Here is a 23340-nt window from a genome sequence, read left to right on the forward strand (position 1 = left end):
GCCCACTAAGTCCACAGTGTGGTTGCTCCAATTGTATAAAACATCTCCTCCATTATAAGAACAGGCAGAAAAACAAACCACAGCATGCCTGGCATCAAAGTCATTTAGAAAACAGCACACAGACAGACAACTATTTCAATAAACCCACAGTACAAACATTTGGTCTATTAAACTATGCACATATGGCCTAACCCTTTCAAACACCATTGATTTCCACCTCACAATTGGATGTGAGATATTAGGTCTGTTTCAAACCGAACAAAGCCTTCAGCGTGGGGATAAATACGGTGTGATACTCTAATAAGAATACAAATACATAGCACACATGACAATTTGTTAAATTTTGATAAAATGAAATATTAATCATTAATTTTGTCATAATCATAATCAATTTTGTATTCATTATTTCACAGACTTCACTGAATGCATTCAGGAACTAAACCAAAATACACAATACTGCCTTAAAATGGTTTTTCAAACTAAATTTGGCCAAAATAAGGGATCCTAATACATGGCCTAATACATTTGCTCAGAATAAGCGATAACCTATTGGCAAACCAACTGAGCATTAGAAATGCATCAGGTGGATCTATATTTCACTCCCTCCCCCAGAAACGATTCGGAAAATCTATGACAGGATCTCCTCCAATGCAAGCAACACATACATCTGTTTAAAAGATTAGTTGTGAATAATGCTGAAGGCAGAGGGCAGTTTTTTATCTGTGGCCGTTGCTGCTGCATCCTCAGGTAGACAATTCCATAAGCCTGCTCGCCTCTCGAGCTGACTGACCTTGAAAGACCCTTGTTGTTCTCCTGCACCGCCACACAAACAGACTGCAAATGATTTTATTGTTTGCCCTTTACTGTCTGTGAGACGAGCGCTGAGTCTGCGAGCCTGGCGGAGAGAGGGAACATCACTTGTACCCAGAATGCGTTCCATTCCACTTTGACGTGAGAACAAAACACGGCAGAAATCATACGTCTCGCTATTCCTGCCTCCGTGAAAACAGAAAATGTTGAGAGAAAATGTAAATGGAGGACTATTCTGTAGGTATTATTCATTTAAAAGTACTGTGGAGCTTTTTTTCCCACTGAGTTTCTCCTCGGCTTTACTTTGGAATGACAGTCTTTCATCTATAGCTGCACAACCGAGCGTGAGTCACACTTACACTTCACAGAGGCATCTTCTTCTCCCTCTCTCTCTCTCTCGCTCTCATTCTCTCTGACTTACTCTCAAACTGTGCTCACTCCGTCTTGTTCCCCGAGGAAACAGGTTGAAGGATGAGTGGCTGACTGCGGAGTGTCAAGATCCTGAGAAAACAGACATTATCAAAAGCACAAGTCTGAGTTTTAATAGCATTTGCAATATCAAACGCCCTGATAAGCACTTGGTTGGCATCAGCTGATGTTTATAAAATGCCTCGGATTACCAGTGCTTGCAATTGTTTTTTGTGAATATTTCTGAGGGAAAAAATGTTGTTAGTCCACCCACTGCTGGAATTTACTGAATGTTCGTAATGTGCATATGGTCAGTGGGCCATGTGGATAGAGCGTGGAGACTTAAAGGTACAGTTCACCCAAAATGAAAATTCTGTCTTCATTTACTCACCCTCGAGTTGTTCCAAATATGTGTAAATGTCTTTGTTATGATAAACACAGAAAGATATTTGGAAGAATACTTGTAACCAAACAGTTCCCGGTTACCATTTACTACTATAGTTTTGTTGAAAGTAGGAAAGCAAACAGTTCTAGGACCATTGTAATTTTTCCTACTATGGTAGTCAATGGTGGTCAAGAACTGTTTGGTTACAAGCAAAATCTTTCTCATTGTTCATCAGAAAAAAGGAATTTGGAACTTGAAGGTTTGTAAAATTCTAGGCCTGAACTGTCCCCTTAAAAAGCAGTTCACACCGTAAGTTGTTTTTGATAATAGCAGCTGGCAAATACAAATACTGTATGTTAATATTGAAAGAATTCTACAAAAAATTATTGTGACAGTGTGTACAGCACAAGACAACTTCATAAATTTCGTCTATATTGTGAATATTATGCTTCTAGAGTATGTTCTCTGAAACAACACTATGCCCTCTAAAAAAGGCTGGGTTATTTTCAACCCAGCGTCAGGTCAAAAAAGACTAACCCAACAGCTGGGTAAAATTAACCTAGAAAATGTTTATGTTTGACTCAACAATGGGTTAAAACAACCCAGCTTTATGGGTTGAAACAAGCAAGCATGGGATGGGTTTGTCCCTTTTTGACCAAATTCTACATCTGTAGACGGTGGGTCTGTGTTTAGAACAGACCAAAAACATTACAATTGAGCATAACACAAGCACAAAGAAGTTTTTTATTCTTCCTCATATTTGTATTCTTATAGGCATTAAGTGTGTTTAGAACTCTGATTAAGCCTCATATGTCACTTCCTTATTGAAACCGTATTCGAATGCGCTGGAAAACAAGATGGGATTTCAGTTATGAGAGCCAGCTGAAAAACCAGAAACACTCCGATTTAATGGAGTGAACGTTTGAGAGCTTTGCACTTTTATTTTATTTTTCTCTTCCCCCCTCGCTACAAAGTTGCATTCATCTCATTTCATTTAAAGGAATCCTTCTGCCATGATGGGGCTTTTCGATAAGCTCCCTTTTATTGCGCTTTCTGTCGGAGAATGACTAGTGCGCTTTTCTCCCACCTGCTCGCCTGTCACGGTGTCAGCTTGAGTCAGAACGCTGTGAAATCCCAGCGCACAGCCACGCAACCGTGTGGAAACACCGCAGATGAGAGCACCAACAATGGAGAGAGGAAAGACGCCGGCAATCGGATGAAGATGTCAGTTACAGTCAATAAAAGGGGAAGCCTTGATGTGTCATCTTGTGTGCTTGGAGAAGAGAGAGAATCGGAGAAGAGATTGCTTTGATGATGGGTACATAATAGCCACGTGTATATGGTTATTTTGCTTCTTGTATTTGCGGATGAGTCAATACTACAGTATTGGTCACCAAACAGCATTTGCCACTTTCATATATTAATATTAAGGTACATCTTTATTTCATTAAGTACTATGTGGGAATCAAACAGACAACCATCATTAGTCCTGTCCTCAACAAGTCATAAGGTCATGTATATAGCAGTAGTCATCACAAAAAGTCTCTCACAGTAAAGACGAGATATTTAGGTTCTGCTGTGGTTTGTTGTTTCTTCAAGGTACTCTGTGGCTGAGGAAAGGGATCAGGAGGTGAGGAGTCGAATCAAGGCCAGGCTGACTGATAGGAGCTGGGTGACGGGGTCAGTATGTGGAGCCTGTATCACCCCCTGACAGCCTGATTTCCTCCACCATTATCACAGCCATCTTTTAACACACCGCCACAGCTGTGTGTAATAGAGTAAGAAAACAAGAGAAACGCGAAAGGAAAGTGCCTTTCCCTCCCCCTACGTGCCTTTCTATCTTAGCAAAACAAACAACCAAAGTTAGATGGGAAATTATAAGAAGATAGAATCAGTTGAGTATCTTCCACCCCCAGGCCCAATTGTGAGGAGTTATGATCGGCAAAGTTGTGAAAATGGCCCCTGAAGCACAATACAGCTCACATTAAGACAAAAATATGACTTTTCGACAATTAGTTTGAAAGATAATGTAGTGCTCCCTTATGTAACTCATTTAAAATCCTATAGACTATTTTGCTTCAGAAACCAGATTTTACATTGAATAACGATGCATTTATTAAAGAAGTTTAAATAATATTAAAAATAAACATTGAAATGTGTTATATAATATGTAAACATTTGTGACCCGGCCTGTGAAAACCACGCTGAAGTTTCAGAATCTATTCTATATGAGATGATGAGCATCCAAGTTTGATTTCAATCATTTATTTCACTATGATCTTTGATATGGCTTTCCTCCGTCAATTTTAAAGATATCCAGGTTATATTTTTACAAATTATTCATGATATGATGTAGAAAACAGCAAATCACAAAAAAATGGGTTTTCACATGCAGGGTCACATTTAATAAGCCAATGATTCATTGCATGTGCAGCACTAATATAGTCTCTTTTATCTTTGTTCCAATAAAATCTATATTTATGGCACTCTGGGTTGTATTTTATTTTACCTTGGACAGTTTTGATCTTGGATTTGATTAACTGATCAGAGAATGTCATGTTATCCATCCTTGTCAAATGCCAGAGTTCTACCAAATAATTTGACCGGTGATGCCAAAATATCCTTCGGGTCTGAGAATGGACAACAAAAAATATGTTTTTAAATTAAATGTATTATTTCGAATGTATAAATGTTGCTGTATATTTTCTATTATTTTTTTATTAATTGCCATTATTTTTCTCCCCTGCTGTCAGAATAACCTGCTAACCACGAGAACCACAGGTATATATTTCAACAAAATGCACATATATTATTAAACCCTCTTCTAAGGGGAAATTCAGTTCAAATACACCCTTCCTTCAGTCATTAGCTTTCTATTTCATTCAGGCTTTTCATTACAAAAGAAAAAAAATCAATTACATCGAACACCTGAACTAACAATACTGCCAGGCCAATTTGCAGTTTCAGGAAACTGCCTACGCAAGAATTAGTAATGTTAATGAGGAGATTGATTTGATATTTTTGGCAATCTGAGAGCACAAAGGCAGGCCCATCCTCTCGTTCCCATTCCCTTTTGTTGACTAGTAAATTAAAGAGCTTAGACTTGATCAAGGAAGAAAAATCTAATTTCCTTTTTCATTAAGGACGTCCAATACGCCTCAAGTCTGTAGCATAGCCAAACTCACCATTGTCTTGGTAATCACTATCAAGGAGTATTCAAACTTGTGCCTTTCAAAAGACTTTTGTATTTCACTAACTTGTAGTTGTTGAATGTCCTGAATAGCCGTTCATTATTAAATTTCACATAATACTTTTGTCTGCAACGTGTAAAATTAAATGAAATTCTGGTAATTATGATTGGACTGGGAGGGTGCAGTCATCATAATGACCCTCGGGTGATGAATCTAGATCAGTGGTTCTTGATTGGACAGCAGAGAAAAAAATCTGGCAAAAAGCGAATAATAAAATGCAATTATCCATTATAATTGTGCATTAGGGATAGGAAAACGTGTTAACTTTTAAAGAGAAAAGTAAACTATGAACAGAATTATAAAACTTATTATATAAATTATACAAATTTATTGTACAATACATTTCTTGTTTTTAATTTACAATTTTTATTATCATCATTAATACACTAAACTTTTTATATAAAAGGATACTTTTATACAATTTGGTACTGTGTTGTATCACCACTTGGCCCTGAAGTTAAAAATGCACTTGACAACTACTAGAGTAAATGTCCAAAGAATGCTTTTTATACCGATATCAAAGCAGTATACACCAATGAGGCATTTTCCAATCATGCTCACACTTGCAATAATGAACACAGCAGAGTTATCTACAGACTGTGGATTTCAGGATTCACCGACCCTGGCCAATCCCAGAGTGAAGTACATTCATCATATCTGTGCTCACTTAGACCTCAGCCATTCCAAAGGAGTCTGCAGAGAGCCTGGAGTTCATAAATCTACTACCTCTCACTTAATGAAGCTCTCCATTCCTCTGCAAAGCACACTGGGCTTAACATACTGTGCGAATGTCAGAGACAGCTAATAACTGCGGTCAGATTCGAGAAGAAGCTTTTCTCAGCCTCTAAATTCCCAAATTGTTCTGTATAGAAGTACAGTTTAACATATTTAAGTATATCACAATTCATACAGAAATGAGATTCAGCGCTATATTATACATATAACAATTTACTTAAAAATACCGTGGAGGGGCCCCAGACATTGCCTTTGCACAGAGCTCTGTGATACGCCCCTGCTAAATGTACAAAATGAGATCGTACGAATTAGCCCAAATTAGTCACATCATAAAATACACTGAACAAAAATAAAAAACGCAACAACGTTTTTCCCCCGATTGTTCATGAGCTGAACTCAAAGATCTAAGACTTTTGATTAGACGGCATGATTATTGCACACGTGCCTTAGGCTGGCCACAATAAAAGGCCACTCTAAAATGTGCAGTTTTATCACACAGCACAATGCCGTAGATGTCACAAGTTTTGAGGGAGCATGCAATTGCCATGCTGCCTACACGAATGTCCACCAAAGCGGTTGCCTGTGAATTGAATGTTAATTTCCCTACCATAAGCCGTCTCCAAAGGCGTTTCAGAGAATTTGGCAGTACATCCAACCGGCTTCAAAACCACAGAGCACGTGTAACCACACCAGCCCAGGACCTCCACATCCAGCATCTTCACCTCAAAGATGATCTGAGATCAGCCACCTGGACAGCTGCTGCAACAATTGGTTTGCATAACCAAAGCATTTCTGCACAAACTGTCAGAAACCATCTCGGGGAAGCTCATCTGCATGCTTGTCATCCACATCGGGTCTCGACCTGACTTCGGTGCATCGTCATAACCAACCTGAGTGGGCAAATGGCGTAGTGTGGGTGAGCGGTTTGCTGATGTCAACGTTGTGGATCGAGTGGCCCATGGTGGTGGTGAGGGTTATGGTATGGGCAGGCGTATGTTAATGGCATTTTGAATGCACAGAGATACCATGTTGCAAGGATCTGTGTTCACAATTCCTGGAAGCTGAAAACATCCCAGTTCTTGAATGGCCAGCATACTCATTTCACCCATTGAGCTTGTTAAGGATGCTCTGGATCAGCGTATACGACAGCTTGTACAACATTCCACAGGCCATAATCAACAACCTGATGAACTCTATGCGAAGGAGATGTGTTGCACTGCATGTGGCAAATGATGGTAACACCAGAGACTGACTGGTTTTCGGAACCCCCCCAATACAGTACAACTGCACATTTTAGAGTGGCCTTTCATTGTGGCCAGCATAAGGCACACCTGTGCAATAATGATGCTGTCTAATCAACATTTTGATGTGCCACACCTGTGAGGTGGTTGGATTATCTCAACACAGATTTGTGAACAATATTTGAGAGAAATAGGCCTTTTGTGTACATGGAAAAAGTCTTAGATCTTTGAGTTCAGCTCATGAAAAATGGGGGCAAAAACAAGTGTTGCGTTTATAATTTGGTTCGGTGTTGTTGCGTTTTTGACGTAAAATTGTTTTGGATTTTCAGCCGAAAATGTCATTCTCTTAATCTCTCATCATCCAGTTTAGAAATTTTTCATTTAGGTTCTTCAAAAAAGAACATGGGTTTGGAATGACATGAGGGTGAAGAATTTATGACAGATTTAATTTTTTGTGAACTTGCCCATTTTGGCAAACATATGGTTTGTATTAGTCTCCAGAATATGGTGCTCTTCATTTTTATGCTGAACAAATAAACGTAAATCTTAATATTGAAAATCTCTGTTGGTCACTGCCCAACTAGTGATTTTTTAGTTCAGCAATCTTTCACATTGTTGAATTCATACAGGTTTTAATGCAGTGTAAGCATTGAATCAAAATGCATGCACTATTCATGTTTGTACTGAGACACCCCTCTGTGAAATGTGTTTTCTTAGTCTTCCTCCACCTCTTCATCACAAACAAAGTACCTGCTGTCATCACATTGCATTTTCCCAGGTATCTACCTTTCAGTGGCCGGTGAGCCGTCACGTCATCGAGCTCCAGCGTTACCAAAAAAAGCAATATATGTCGAATTCTCCGTGCGTGGCTGATCGGAACGGGAGAGCGGCTAAAGCGAGGAGGAGCGGGGAGATTCTAGGTTTGCCATCAACAACTCAAGAGAGCAGAGCGCCGGCAAGATTGATGATCCCTTCCCTGAAAGTAACAAAAGATCTACCGCCTGTGAGAGCCTGCTTATGGGGCCTGATAGACTTGTCATTCTCTTAATAAACGCCACAGATATGTCAGACAGCAGCAGCGGTCCAGCCTGAGGTGGACCCACCCAGAGACAGAGAAATCTCCATCAACCCCGAAGCTCCTAAAATAAGCTCAGAGTGGGCAATCACAGAGACGATGCAGAGGGAACCACTATTCGGTTCTTGATTTTCAAAAAGGTGGTCTGGCTTATTTGGGAAACCTTGATTTATTTGGAGACCCTTGGAATTTCTACATAAGTGGAGAAGGAATTGTTCGCAGAAAAAAATATTACGAAGCCTTGTGTTGTTCCAAATATACTGTTATTTATTCTCTGGATATAAAGAATTCTCAAGTTGACAATTCTTTTCTAGATTACAGTGACCACAGATCAAGTTGATGTTAAAAAGGCCAGAAAACACCATAAAATAATCATGAAAAAGTCTACGTGACCTGCATATGTTGCAACCAGAGCCGTGGAGAGAGAGAGTCACGTCAACTCTGTTGACTCCAATGGAACAGTTTTTTTGATGCCGGTTCATGGAGACTCTCAATAATTCACTATCAAGTACTAACTAACGCATGGAGCTGCAGCTAAACAGACCAATTGAGGTAAAGTTTTAGCACATTTTAAGACGCATCTCATTTAAAAATCAAGAATAAAAAGAAAAAACATAACGACCTGGATCTATCTCAAGGCTCCATGAATGACGTGGTGCTCGAAAAATCTGAACTTCTGTTGTCGTAACTCTCTCTCTCAACGGCTTTGGTTGCAAGTCTTCTAAAACCATACAATGGTGGATAACCTGACCATAATTAAGTTAAATGACCTCTTATACATAAAAAATGGCATATTCAAATGTTTATTGTTGGAACATGCAAACTTCCATATCTGCAATTTCCAAACATGCAAATCTCCACACAGGAATTGTTTTTTTCATTTTATTCATATTCATTTAACATATAAAAAGTAATAAAAAATTAACCATGCTCACATCAGGAGGGGAAATTGTTTCAAATCCCCCAAACCTCAAAAACTATAAAAAGAATTACCGTAACAAAAAATCTACATCAAGACTTCAGACCACAAACTACAAGGATCACATGTTGATTATCTATTGCTGGTAGTTTAGGGAGGACATGGCATATGCCCAGATGTCAAAAGCAATTGTTGTCGTAGCCATTGGCTTGAGACTGACAGCTCAGGCCTCAGTCTCTTTACATAACTGTCCAATCAGATTAATCCTGCAGGGAGGCATCCTAAATTATGCAGAGACACTAGGAAATGACGAATATGTTAGCATATCATTTTTTTGTTTGCCCGTGAGTTAAATCTAATTCCGAGACGGACAGACTTAATGGCACAAACAGATATGGTGAGTCTTGTGTATGGTTACAAAATATCTCATAAATTGTTTATAAAATATTATTTCTGTTTGGAATTTTAAGTGATAAATTTAAGTTTTGAAACTGTGTATGTTTACTGCGTACGCACCTAAATAATGGCAAACAGCAATAAAAGCTAAAGCTGCAACTGTCAAAAAATAAACCAAAAAACTGAACATGAAGATTAGACAACTCTGTGAATTTGGGAGGAATAAAAGAAAGACTCTCTAAATTTGAAGAGAAGTGTGGGGAATATTATTTTGATAGCCAGAGTGAATCTAGATCTAGAAAACCCATACAACCACACACACACACACGCAGAGATATATATAGGCCTACTATATGCACACAATGGGAATGAAAGACAAAATCACAGAAGGAAAATCATCATCTGCAGCCTTGCCATTTGAGTCTGCTGCCATTTACAATATTTCGTTATTTTTCACGGCGAGAGCCGCTGTCTCTGTCACAATTCAATCTAGACCTCTCTCCCCACACACTGTATAATGCCTAGTTAAAGGCAGCAGTGTGTGAAATGGTATTTTAAAATAAATGAAAGTGACTAGGAAACAGAGGGCTTGGGAGATATTACTGTGTCAACGCTGACAGACAAGCCCTGGGATGGGCTGTGAAGTTATCAGGCCAGGGGAGACGACAATGGATTAAATAAAACTCCAGTTTCACTGCTGCTGTGTCACCATCGCACACTCTGTGACGCTAACGTCGCTACAATACAGGACCATTTTTCTTCAGCCCATCAAGATAATATGCTCCGAGACATAATGAGATGGCTAATGTTTCAGGCGCTCTTTCAATGCATCTCCTGAAATTTCCATATGAAATGGGGCCCTGGCTCAGATAATGCAGCTAATTCAGGAAGTGAATTTTACGGCTAGATATACATCGCCAGGCCAACTCAAGTATGCCAGTCACAGAGTAAAAAATGATCAAATCTTTTTTCTTGAATACCCTACTCTGTATAGTCAAAGGTAATGTCTGCGACATTAGCAGCACCAAATGGAATTCCAACGACACTGGTTGATAATGCAATTTTTATAAGCACTTCGCTTCTCACAATTTTAGACAAACAGAGCATCCCATTTAAAAATAATTTCCCAAAAACAGTGAATTTGCACATCCAAGGATTCGGAAGAACAAAGATATACACAAATAGCATAAATAGATACTAAATATAAATAAATAAACAAGTAATAAATGCGGGGTTGTTTCAATCCATAGTTGGGTGTAACACCACATCACTGGTTAAAATTACCCTATAGAAAATGTATATTTGTTCTCTAAATCATGTTTTGAAATCTGTCTCTCTGCATATTAAAGTAATAGTTCACCCACAAATGAAAATTCTGTCATCATTCACTCACCCTCAGATTGTTTCAAACCAAACAGATCTCATCCCCTTTAAATCCCATGGTATTTCTTTTCCCTATATGGCAGTAAATGGGGGATGAGATCTGTTTGGTTACTGACATTCTTTCAGATATCTTCCTTTGTGTTTAGCAGAACAAAGACATGTATACAGGTATGGAGCAATCTGAGGGAGAGTAAATGAAGACATTAGATATTCCAACATCAAAAAGAAAACAAAAAATAATAAACCTTCACGTGCCCTTTTCTTCAAATAAAAAAACATACACCTGCACATCATGTATGAAGAAGTAGCAACTTCACCCTTTTTTCTATTTCCCCAATCATATCTTTATATTTACAACCCGGCCTGTGTCCACTGGGTCTGCTAGCGGCAGAAAAAACTCTGTGTGTGGTTTTACCGCATTCCCTGTCCAGCTATCAGAGAGAAATCTCAGAGCCAATCTCCTGTGTTAAAGAAGACCAATTTCCCCACAGGGAGCTTTTCATGCTGGACAAAGCATATTGCCTTGCCTGGGTCCACACATAGTCTGTTTAAGTAAGAACTGCATGCACTCTGTTGAATCGCTGTGTCTGTCAATATGGCAGTACTGTCACATACTTACCCATAAAACGTGTGTAAAGTATCTGGGATATTAAAATGATAAGCACACTTCATGACGCACCATCAAAACCAATTCTAATATGTTTACGGCATGATCAGAAATCTCATGACTGATAGCACAAAAGTGCACCTTAAATAATAAGCGCTACCATGCAACAGACTACTCTAAACATCTGCTAGTGATGGCGACAGTTCAGAAAATACAGATGACGAGACTGATTTTTTTAAGACCTGTTTTGACATGTTTCTTCTCACTTCTCAGGAGAGTGTGGCTTATTCAATTCACTGTCAAGGCTCTATAAATATTTATCTTGCATGATGCAAAACATGACATTAGGGAGAAAAGGAGTGTGTCACCTGGTGGAACAAGAAGAGAGAGAGCGTTTGAGTGACAGCGGTACCAGATGTCGTCTCAGTGCAGATTGTCTATAACTGCGTCTGCTTGTATAAACAGCGACATGTACGTTGCATCCTCACATACTCAGTTTCCCGGCAGACAGAATTAGAAATTTGATGGAAGGATATGAGGCGGAAAAATGAAAGATACATGGTACATGGGATAAAAAATGCCGTGAAAGACCAGTCCTGGCTGGTCAAGGGTCAGATCTATGTTTTCAGCCCCATGGAGACCATTGAAATACATGCATCACCTGAATTCATGACAGTCATTAAATGTTGTAAGCATTAATGTATCAGTATACATCCATGCAGGTACAATCATTGCAAACTATTGTGATACTAAATAAACGTTTTGCACATTTGAGTATTAGCCCTAATTGGAACAGTATATTTTATATTGCATAACTGCAATGCTTTACTTCAGGGCATCAGTATTCCTGTTGTGTTCATTTTCAAACTCTCAGGTGAACAGTTTTCTCTTCATTAATAAACATAAGACTGGGGAGCAGAGTAACCTTTTCACAGAGGATTATAGGAAAAAGGAGAAAAGAAAAAGCAAAACATCTGCCCATGTGTCAAAAATCGTTTCATATTCCAAACATGTTTGGCAATAATGCTTCAATCTCATCATGGGAATAATAAGCAGTAAGTTATGATTTCTTAAATGCAAAGTAAACTTAATAAATAAATAAAATAAATTTCACTGCAATAAAACTATTGGTTTATTAGATATGATTGGATTTAGCATCCGAAAGAATAACGCCATTCAATTCATATTTTTTTAAGTATACAATTAATTAATAGAATTCACCACAAAGATAAACTAACGGAGGTTGAACTGCTGAAGAAATTCAAGGAACATGCTTAAAAATAAAGGAGCTTGCCAAAGTAAAAAAGTTAAAAGATTACAGGCATTTTGGCATCCACATTGGGATTGTCATCATAAACTGAATAGTCATAGCAAGTCTTGTTATGATTATCTGGCTTATATATATCATAATAGAGTTCAACTTGCACTCTTTAAAAAGGTGCTTTCAAAAAGGTAAGAACCTTTTGGTTCCATAAAAAACATTTAACATCTGAACATTTTGTTTCACAAAAGGTTCTTTGTGGCGAAAAAAGGTTCTTTAGAATAAAGTAAGAAAGAGATGGTTCTTTAAGAAACCTATGACAGAATGGTTCTTCTATGGCATTGCTGTGAAGAACCTTTTAAGCAACTTTATTTTTTAAAGTTACTACAATTAGTACATATCAGTGCTCAGTTATACAGGGGAAAGAAATATCCATAGATTGCCAAACAGTCAGGAACAAGTCTCTGTTACAGGCTTGATGCTCTATGTTACTAAGATAGCGCTTTTAAAATAAACCAAAAGAACAAAGATATGAAGAAAGTCACAATTCTTACTGATCTTACTGAGCATCTCAAATTCTCTTAGTAGTCAACACTGCCATCTACTGCTTTTATCGTGCAATGGCACTGTCTTACAACTGTTTTGACAAAATATTGTAGCAGAAATGGGCACACACACACACACACACACACACACACATACATACACACACAAAAGATTCTTTAATTAATTCCCATAGTATCAATTCTCACAATAAATGTGTTGCAGTATCTGTAGCTGAAAGTGCATTCTAGATTATGTTATGTTAATTTTTAAGATTTGAAGGTCCTAAGTCTTTTCTGAACAGTGCCTGCGTTTAATTTAAAGAATTAAACCATATACTGGTCCTCATGTTGTTCTAAACCTGTTTGACTTTGTGTCTTCCGTGCAACACAAAAGGACTGAAACTTAAGAAAAGACAACGCAGCCGCTGGTCAATTTCATTGTATGGAAAACTTGCAGCATTTACGGTTGTCAAAATTCTCCTTGTGTAGAATTTGTTTTATTGTAAAGCAACCCTTTCGAGTAATAGGGTGAGAAGATGAAATGAACATGATTTTTGGCATTTGTATGTTTAAAGAAAGATATTCAGACATATGCAACAAACTGACTGTCCGACACACAAAGAGTGCTTTACATTGAATCATTTATTGTTGATCATGGCCCGACAGAGGCCTGTCTGGTATCCCTGGCTTAAAGACAGCGTCCACAACCCATCTGCCAGAAACCCCATGTCACAGTGTGTGGCCTCACAAACAGACAAGACCAATTAGTGCTTCCACAACAGTGATTACTGCCAGAGCAACACACACTTTCTGGCCCTGTCATCCATCTCACGCTCAAAATCACATGTGGCATTTTCGCTGATGATTTTTATTGGGTCGCTTACCCAGCTCCATCTGTAAAGTGTACTCTAGTATGTCCACATGGCTGCTGGAGTGCTGTGAAGCAGGCTACTTAGAATGATTATCGTCCCTTGCCAACAATGACTGAGCAATCAGAGCATGTACTTTTCCTCTGATTGCGAGGTACGACATAAAATCTAGGGCACAGGGGAACTTAATGTCCAAGGAGCGAAAATAACCTTTTAACTTTTTTCTCCCAAAACACACCACAATGAAAAAGGGTTAGCCTATGTTAATAACTAAAAAATAAATAAATAATGGATACTTCACCCAAAAATAAACATTCTGTCATGAATTACTCAACCTCAAATTGTTCCAAACCTCTATACATTTATTTGCTCTATTTAACACAAAGATATTTAAAGGCACCTTAGTAACTGAGATTTCTTGGGTAGTCAAAATATAGTGATTTTTTTGGAGTGGTCCCTCTGTAACAGTGATTGTTGCAGCAATGCAGCGCGATTCAGAACCCTCCTCCTTCCCCAGCTCCACCTGTATAGATCTGCTTCAAGGTGACCACGTACGCATGGGGTTTATTTATATGTCATATGTGCAACATTATTCCTTGTATGCACACAGCAGCATGTTGTGGATGTATTGGCATTAGCAAGTCTCCTTAATTCCACCACCTCAGCAGCAGTGTAGCAGATCTATTCCACCAACACCAAATCAATGTATGTCATGCACACTACCATGCTAAACCCTCAGAGAGTTATCATGACAGAACTGTTTGTTTTCTAAATTCTTCAAAATATCTTCTTTTGTGTTTAACAGAACCGAAAATACTTTTTCCTACTATGGTAGTCAATCCTGCCCCGCGGGTCCCCTTGTATGGAATTTGCCATGTTCTGTCAGCCGTCATAATGTTTTGAAGGGGGGGGGGCGGTTGGTTGCTGCTAGATATTACTGACTGGACCTTTAAATGCGAAAAACTGTGAAAACCTGTTAGTTAAGCACATAGGTTAGTATATTGTCACATCCATAACAGTATTGTCACATACATAATTGTCCATATTCCTCCATTTCGCCATTACGTAAATGGGAACATGAAAATTAATTAATCAATGAATTAATTAAAAATAATTTGTGGTCTATGAAGAGCCACCCCTTCTCCATTAATTGGGTATTATTCCTTTTGGTTTGTACATTTTAATTCACGGATATCAAAGTATGTTGTCTCTCAAAAATGTGCACCTTTTAGTCACTTCCACAACACATACATTGTTCCTTCTTTTAGAATAGAAAACCTGTGCATATTTTCTAAAATGTCTGGACTCATCATCAGGGGTATAAAGAAATATGAAGAGATTGTTCCATATATTGGTAATAATGACATTCTCATTGGTTTTTAAGAGATTCTCATTTGTGTATAAGAGTGTATTTTGTAGAATATAATAATAAACTAATAAATGTAAAGCTAAAAATGTGACAAATGGAAACTGCAGAGGACATGACATCAAACCCAGGCTAAGTTAAATCAACAACCGTAAAATGTTTACCATATTTAAAACAAAGCAACATAAATACGCAAAACACATTTTGATTTTTGAGACCAAGCATGAAGGGAAATTCTGAGCTTATTCTTAAGGTCTGTATACTATACAAGGTTTTGACACGCCAGTCACAGATTTACTGCAAATAATGGCTTTTCATAAACTGAATTACCTCAGGGATGAAAAACCATTCATCCATTATAACAGCCTGAATTACAAGACTAATAAAAATAAAAGCTTATTAGTAGCTGCAATGATGGTATTTACGGACTTCTGGGGAATAGTCCAGTAAAAACCACTGTAAAAAATCACATTAGTTTAGGAAACCCTCTCTATCATTGGGGTTTCCTAAACTTATGTGATTTTTTTACTGTTTTTAGATTGTCTCCATAAAATTTGTTTTAGCAGCAAAAACTTACATTCTTGCATAAACCATAAAAATAAGTATTTACATTTTTATGCTAACAAAAACAAATTTCCATTCTTGTCCACATTTCTACTTGAACTCATAAGTTCAATTTTAAACCAAAACATTTAACAAGACAGTAATGTTACAGTTATGCTTGTGTGTTAAATACAAACACAACTGTCCCATGAGTGAGTACACAGTCTGTCGTTCACTCATAAACTAACAGAATCAATGACTCCGCAGAGAGTGGAATGGACACTCAAGCACTGGAAAAAGTGCAGCAAAAAGATAATACAAGAAGTTCAAGATAAAATAATACCTCTCTAGGACGATAAACTTATTCAGAATGATTAGTATAAACTGCAATGTACTAGTATATAAGGCTGCAATCGAAATACAAATCTGAATTTTTCATAACTATTTTAGGGGTTGTGTATTTATTCTCAAGTTGAAAGCATTGTAAAAACTGTCTCTGGGCTATAAGTACCTACAAAACATCTGGCTATCATCGCCCACAGAAGTAAATTCCATAAAATTCCCCTTCTTGATACAAACAGCTCAATATGTCTCACACGAACACACCTGTGTCCATTACATTTTTACACTCTCCAAACATCTGCTGGGAGATATTAACGGTTTATGGGCACGTTACGATCCAGAAACATGCAGTATATATAGATAACAAGTCCTGCCCAGCACTTGCTTCGTTGTAATGTTTCTAAATAGAAATAATTGCATTGATCAGAGCAATGAAAAGATTATGAACAGTAGCTGGCGTGTAGCCTAACATTGTTGAATCACACCAGGACAATAACAGCGTCCTGTTAATGGTTACCCATTCAATCCTGCCCATATTCCCTGATGACTCAATCGTAAATGAAGAAATCATGTTATCAGACCCCTTACTAAACTTACTAAAACCTTGTTAAAATAATTTACACTAAGACATACATCAAAGTGAAAAAACGGACTAAAATAACAGAAAGATTATTTGGAAATACATTTTATGAAGCATAATTGGATTTTATAGTTTGGCTCCTGCCCCATTTGTTTACATGGGGGGGGGTTATGAGCTGTATTGCAGCCAGCCACCAGGGGGCGACCGAAGAGCCCGCAGCTTTACAGGACGAGTGAAACACCCATCGAACAGCCAACTAGAACAGGGAAAAGCACTTTTCCTAACTGCACTGGAATATTTCATACACTAGAGGGCGTCATGTGACAAGCATCGTTAATCAATCTGACAAACAACTACAAATATTCCATCAGTGTACTTTGATACATTTTAAAAACATGTAAAAATTAATTTGTGAATTGAAACTTCGATGTTGGCACGTATAGCAGTAAACAAGGATTTGTCCAGAATTTAAATGACCATGTATTTCCTCCCATCGGAAAAACACCAAAGCTTTAGCAGTTTAACCAACCTTACGTATGTTGGAATTGGCTGAAAACTTGCACAGAAGCATGTCATCCGATGTGATGGTGTGCTGCAGCAGAAGAAGGCCTGCATGCTGCGTTCCAGACCAAGTCTAAGGAGGGAAACCACAAGATGAATTTCCTACATTAAAGCGTTTTCAGTCCAGCACGCAACTGTAAACAAAACACCTCGGTGTCTCATGTAATAGCTACTTTAGTGAAAGTAGTCTTCATTGATGCAAAACAAGTCTTATTTACGTGTATTGACATATTCCCGTGTAAAAAAATGGTATGTTTACTCTCATAGTTGGTGATCGCCGTTTTGGAAACTTCATCAATAGTTATGTCTGAGCTGATCGATCTTCCTCGACTCGGATCCAGTTGTATGGGTTATAAACGAGTGAAATAATTGCGTGTTGTCCAAAACGAATAATTCGATATTTATCCACGTGTAACCATCTGCATCACGTTACAGAAGATCTGCACCGCACAGGTGGTGAAATTGCACTCTGGGTTATTCACAATAAAAAGTTGGCTAGTCTTCATAAATCACCCTCATTTGACTATTTAAGGTAACTTTTTTCTATAAACACTGAACTTTCAAACGTGTCCTATGTTTTTTATATTGTTTCTATCCCGTGAACATGAAAACCACAGTGTCCTGGGGTTTTAGATATGATAGTGTCTATTTTTTGTGTGTGCTGATCATGGCCTTGAGAGAAACAATCCAGAGATGAGCTGTCTATCATGTAAAAGCACTTTGTGATAATAGAGAAAAACAGGAGCTCTGAACTTAATGTCCAACATAGCTTGTGTCTAACATGGTGAGTCGACTGGTTAGAAATCTTTTTTTATTTCCATCACCCCAAGAACACATTATTGTTATATACATGACTATCCTTCTGTGCCATTGACAAATATACTAGTTTAAAAACATTAAGTAGTGTATGGAGAAATACTTTTTGGTGATTGATTGAATCAAAATGTTTTTGACTTTTACAGTTATCATGGATCAATCAATAATAACACAAAGGCAGGCAAATACAACATGTTTTTAATTTGGGTGCCTTGTTCTTGTTTCTTGTTAATTTACACAAGCTTATACCATTAAGTGCTGTGCATCATGCAGTATGATTATGTGAAAGGGAAGTACATAAGTCAATTAAAAAAGTTATTTGTATTTAAATGCAGTTTCGTTTGTGTAGTGTGAAGATTGTCAAGTTGTTTTACATTTATTTAGGCTAACAGTCATTCAAATGTGCTGATCTCATCATTTTTGACGTCTTTACAGCAATTACATCATATAGTTAAAGTTCATGCATTCCATAAAAGGCAATTCTGAATTAAAGGTCTCGTGATTTATTGGTTTCCTGTGATTTTGTGTTTGCTAGTTTCTTTCTGAGTTGAAGCTTATCGTGTTTAATGCTAAAAAAAACTCATTTGCATCTAAATACAAAATGTGTGTCGTCGTTTTCTGGCAGTAAGTAAACATCTCCTGTTAGTAACAGATCTTGCTTTGAAAATACAAAAGGTGAAAGAATGAATGAATACATATGATGGTACAAGCGTTTAACAAAATCACTTCAGATCGTTAAAAATCAGAAAATAAAACGTACATATGAAATGTGTTTGTGAGTCTGTTTAATAAATAAGATGAACTCCTAACAGGATTAGTGGTGTATCCTTTTAGACCACATGGGGGCATTTAACATCTTGAGAAACATGAGGCTCGCTTGCAAACATAAAGGTGTGTTTGTCTAGACTTGAGATTTTAATTCAGCCTGTAGCATAATGTTCCTCGAGCTCGTAATTAAACCACCTGAAATATCGTGACATTACTTTGGTGGACAAACTACTTTATCGCACTATCATGGGAACGAGCATCAGCAACAAAGGGCCATTGGTACGCTAATGTTCTCTAGGCGAACTAGAGGGCGTCACTTTAGCGCTTGAGCTCCATCCAATCAGCGAGCCAGCTAACACTTCAGTCACGTGAGAACAAACAGATCGCGCTTTCTTCTGACCAATCAAAGTCGCCGGGATCGTACGTTCATACATATAAATTAGGCTGACAACAGAAATTCCTGGTCAGAGAATGAGAGAAAAACACACGCGTACACATCTATCAAGTAACTGGACTTTCCAGTTTGTGATCATACATTTGAAGTTTCTTTGGTGTCCAGGTACGTCATCTCGGCTTTCCTGATTTTGAATTATGTCGTTTGTGTCCATTGTACGAGCGAGTTTTTGACGTTTGTGCTACGTGTCATTGTTCTGTTTACAGTCTTTATCATTTTAAATGACTTTCTTGTTTAATCGATCGTGTTTGTGGGTACTTTAAATCGTGATGTAATCTTGCTTCGTTGTAACCATGGATACAGTCCACCAGCGTATTCACGGATGCTCGGGGCATAAGTTACTTTGTGGGATTTCTGTTTGTAAAATGGCGATAACGCGATATGACCCTCTGATATGAGTGGTCGGAGTTGCTGATATACATTATACTGGTCGAACGGCCTTTGGGAGTCCACAAGTGGACGTGAAAAGAATCCCGGAGCACGTGGTCTGATCTAATAAATGTTGTTTTTTACTAGTCGGCGACTAAAGAGAATAAACCGAATCCGTTGTGATCAGATCTTCGCCGTTTTTCCTATTTTAGCTTTCAACGTGTAATACTAATACTGACGTAATCTCGTCGAAGGAGGCGCAGTGTTTAAATGCCCACATTACGCTGGAGAGCCTTTTGTTGACGGAACCGTGTCTGTATTTTTCCTCCTCAGGTGTTTTATAGTAATAAAAATGGCCACGTCTGCCAGTGCACAGTTGAGTAAAGTGGTAAAAAAGCAGTATATGGAACTGCCTCAGGGAGATGATGTACAAGTCATGTATATCTGGATAGATGGTACCGGAGAAGGACTGCGATGCAAGACTAGAACGCTGGATTTTGAGCCCAAGAGCATTGAAGGTAAGCTAGACAAAGCATTGACATTCTAAAAAGTAGTAACAGAGTTTTGGATTAAAGTTTATACATTTTTTCAGAACTTCCTGAATGGAACTTTGATGGTTCCAGCACCTACCAGTCTGAAGGCTCCAACAGCGACATGTATCTCCTTCCCTCTGCCATGTTTAGGGATCCTTTCCGCAAAGACCCCAATAAACTGGTCTTGTGTGACGTGCTTAAATACAACCGGAAGCCCGCTGGTATGTTTTTGTATCGCTTATGTTTGTCAGAAGGTGGTTTGTTTGAAAGCTCACTCATTCCTGACTTTAAATGCAGAAACCAACCATCGTCAAACATGTAAGAAGATCATGGAAATGGTAACCCATCAAATCCCTTGGTTTGGCATGGAGCAGGAGTACACCATCCTGGGCACTGACGGTCATCCGTTTGGTTGGCCCTCCAATGGCTTTCCTGGTCCCCAAGGTAAGACTGTGTCCGACTCAATTTACATTGAGCATGCTAATGAAACTCGCCAACTCTGGTTCATAATGTTCATTTTGTTCATTTCTTTCTGTAGGACCTTACTACTGTGGCGTTGGGGCAGACAAGGCCTACGGCAGAGACATTGTGGAAGCACACTATAGAGCCTGTCTGTATGCTGGTGTTATGATCTGTGGAACTAATGCTGAAGTCATGCCAGCTCAGGTAAACACTAGAACCAGCTGTTAAATGTATCTGAATAATTTGTAATTAATTCTCTACGCCTTTAAAATGTATCTAAATTTTGTAAATGTTTCCTCTGCAGTGGGAGTTCCAGATTGGCCCCTGTGAAGGCATTAACATGGGAGATCATTTGTGGGTAGCTCGTTTTATCTTGCACAGAGTCTGTGAGGACTTTGGTGTTGTAGCTTCATTTGACCCCAAGCCGATCTCTGGTAACTGGAATGGTGCTGGTTGCCACACTAACTTTAGCACCAAGGAAATGCGGGAAGATGGTGGGCTGAAGTGAGTACCAAATATAGTTTGCATAACCAGTAAAATCTAGGTCTTTTATGGATGTTGCTTTGCTTCATTATTGCTTGACAGATGTTTATTTAATTGGTCTTTGATTGACATTTGTTTCTCCATAACTAGGTGCATTGAGGAGTGTATTGAAAAGCTTGGAAAGAGACACAACTACCACATCCGTGCCTATGATCCAAAGGGAGGCCTGGATAATGCCCGCAGACTTACTGGTCGCCATGAAACATCCAGCATTCATGAGTTCTCTGCAGGGGTGGCCAATCGTGGCGCTAGTATCCGCATCCCACGATCTGTGGGACAAGAGAAGAAGGGCTACTTTGAGGACCGCCGCCCGTCTGCCAACTGTGACCCCTATGCTGTCACTGAGGCCCTGATTCGCACATGTTTGCTTGACGAAGAGGGTGATGAACCTGTGGAATACTAGCGCTCTTCTCTTAGACTGTTTTACCTTCCTTTCTGTCACACTCCTTACTTCCTAGCCTAATCCCATCCCCACTTTTTTTTTTGTCCATAAAGGCAAATTAGTACTGTATTGTTTTGCTATCAGGGTGTTTCTAACCTGGCATTTTAATATTGCTGAAGTTGACTGGTCAACTTAACACTTTAAGAGTTAATCTGGTTTTACATGGGGTTAACCTGAGTTTACAGGTGGACATTGTGTTGGAAGGCAGGTTTTACCCCTGCTTTTTTCTTTTGGGGTGTGGGGGTTTTAACATTAGTGTTTTTAAAAACTGATCTTGTAGCCCTACCTTTCTGGTGTTTGTTAAAACTGCCTGAAATGCATGTCAAACTGCACACTAAGAACCCAAGACTGCCAAGGTTAGAGAACATGTCATTACTTAACCAATAGAAGTTCTCGAGTACGTTAACTCGCTGATTCAAATATTTAATTGTTACTTACTTTGGCGGTGTATTAAATGGCAATTTTGTATCCATTTTGATTGTACACACTGTTCATTTTGTGCGGTACACCTCATAGTTTCGGTCCAATAACTGTCCTGTTTTTCTACGTGTTGCTCTGTTATTTGTCTATGACATAATTGCACCCGTTTTGGTAACTCCGACGTTGTTAAATGAGACTTAAAACATTTCTTTTTACCACAAACCCTACCTTGTGTGCTTTTTTTTACTAGTGTGCCTGTGCTATTATTCTTGATTTCCTATGCCGTTTTGACCTAGCTTCACTTCATAGTTTGCAATGCTATTTGTTTGACGTAAACAAGCACGTAACTCACTCGAACGTCAGGTTTTGCCTGTCGTAATTTGACAACTTGAATATAGCTCCTATAGTAGTTGCATAACTGAGTAAGGCTTGGCAAAATCGAATTTAAGCAAACTATGTAATGACGTGGTCATATGTTGCGCAGATTGCCCCCGTGCTGTAAAATAACACAAGTTTCTAAGTCTACTCGTTGTCTCCCGTGTGCCACTTGCATGTTAAGTCATAGCGGTTGTCTGCTACAAAACGCGCTTGTGTAAATCTTGAAACTACGTATAAAGTATTCAGTTAAATACAGCATATTGCATTGCCACTTCGACAAATGTCATATTAAAAAAAATCTGTTTATTTGATTAATATGCGGTCATAGTTCATTAACTTTTCATCCGGCAGTGAACCCACTTAAAAGACGTTTTCCTCAACCTTAATCGTTTCGTGCAAAACATTTATTGACGACACGGCTGCAATATTTTGCAGAGTGTGCTGCTTAACATTTGCTCCATCATCGATATCCTATAGACTTCGTTGTTCTCACGTGCTGCGAGAAGCACAAACACGAAGTCATCCAACTCGGTAAACGTTCATCACGAACACAAAGGGGCGTCTCTCTTTCATTCTAAGAAGTGGAACACGCCTTCTGGGACACAAATATTTACTTTATATGCTTCTTTGTGAGGTGGGGGCTGGGTTAACAAGTTTGTTTTGAAACCTTTTACCTACATTCCCATGCCAGACTACAAACAAGCCATAATGGCGTGTTCAAAGTCACCGATTGGCTCCCAAATTGACTTCAGACCGATCACAAAATAGAACGCTGTTTCTATACAGCCCTCGGAAAAAAAGAGGTTGCTGGAAGGTGATCGGTTAGTTTTTTTCAATCAGAATGAATACAAAACAGCTCGCTAACATCTAAATAAATA

General features: G+C 38.5%; 1 protein-coding gene across 1 annotated transcript; it reads left to right on the plus strand.

Annotated features, from left to right (window-relative positions):
- Positions 1-18968: 18968 nt before the first annotated feature.
- glula (glutamate-ammonia ligase (glutamine synthase) a) lies at positions 18969-22137 on the plus strand. The gene is made up of 7 exons (XM_079452483.1): positions 18969-19420; positions 20018-20202; positions 20277-20438; positions 20515-20661; positions 20756-20883; positions 20984-21183; positions 21313-22137. The coding sequence occupies exons 2-7, from the start codon at positions 20037-20039 to the stop codon at positions 21623-21625; spliced, it is 1116 nt and encodes a 371-aa protein (XP_079308609.1). The 5' UTR covers positions 18969-19420; positions 20018-20036; the 3' UTR covers positions 21626-22137.
- Positions 22138-23340: the final 1203 nt, after the last annotated feature.

Source organism: Barbatula barbatula (assembly GCF_947034865.1).
Source record: "Barbatula barbatula genome assembly, chromosome: 3".
In the NCBI taxonomy this organism is placed as follows: domain Eukaryota; kingdom Metazoa; phylum Chordata; class Actinopteri; order Cypriniformes; family Nemacheilidae; genus Barbatula; species Barbatula barbatula.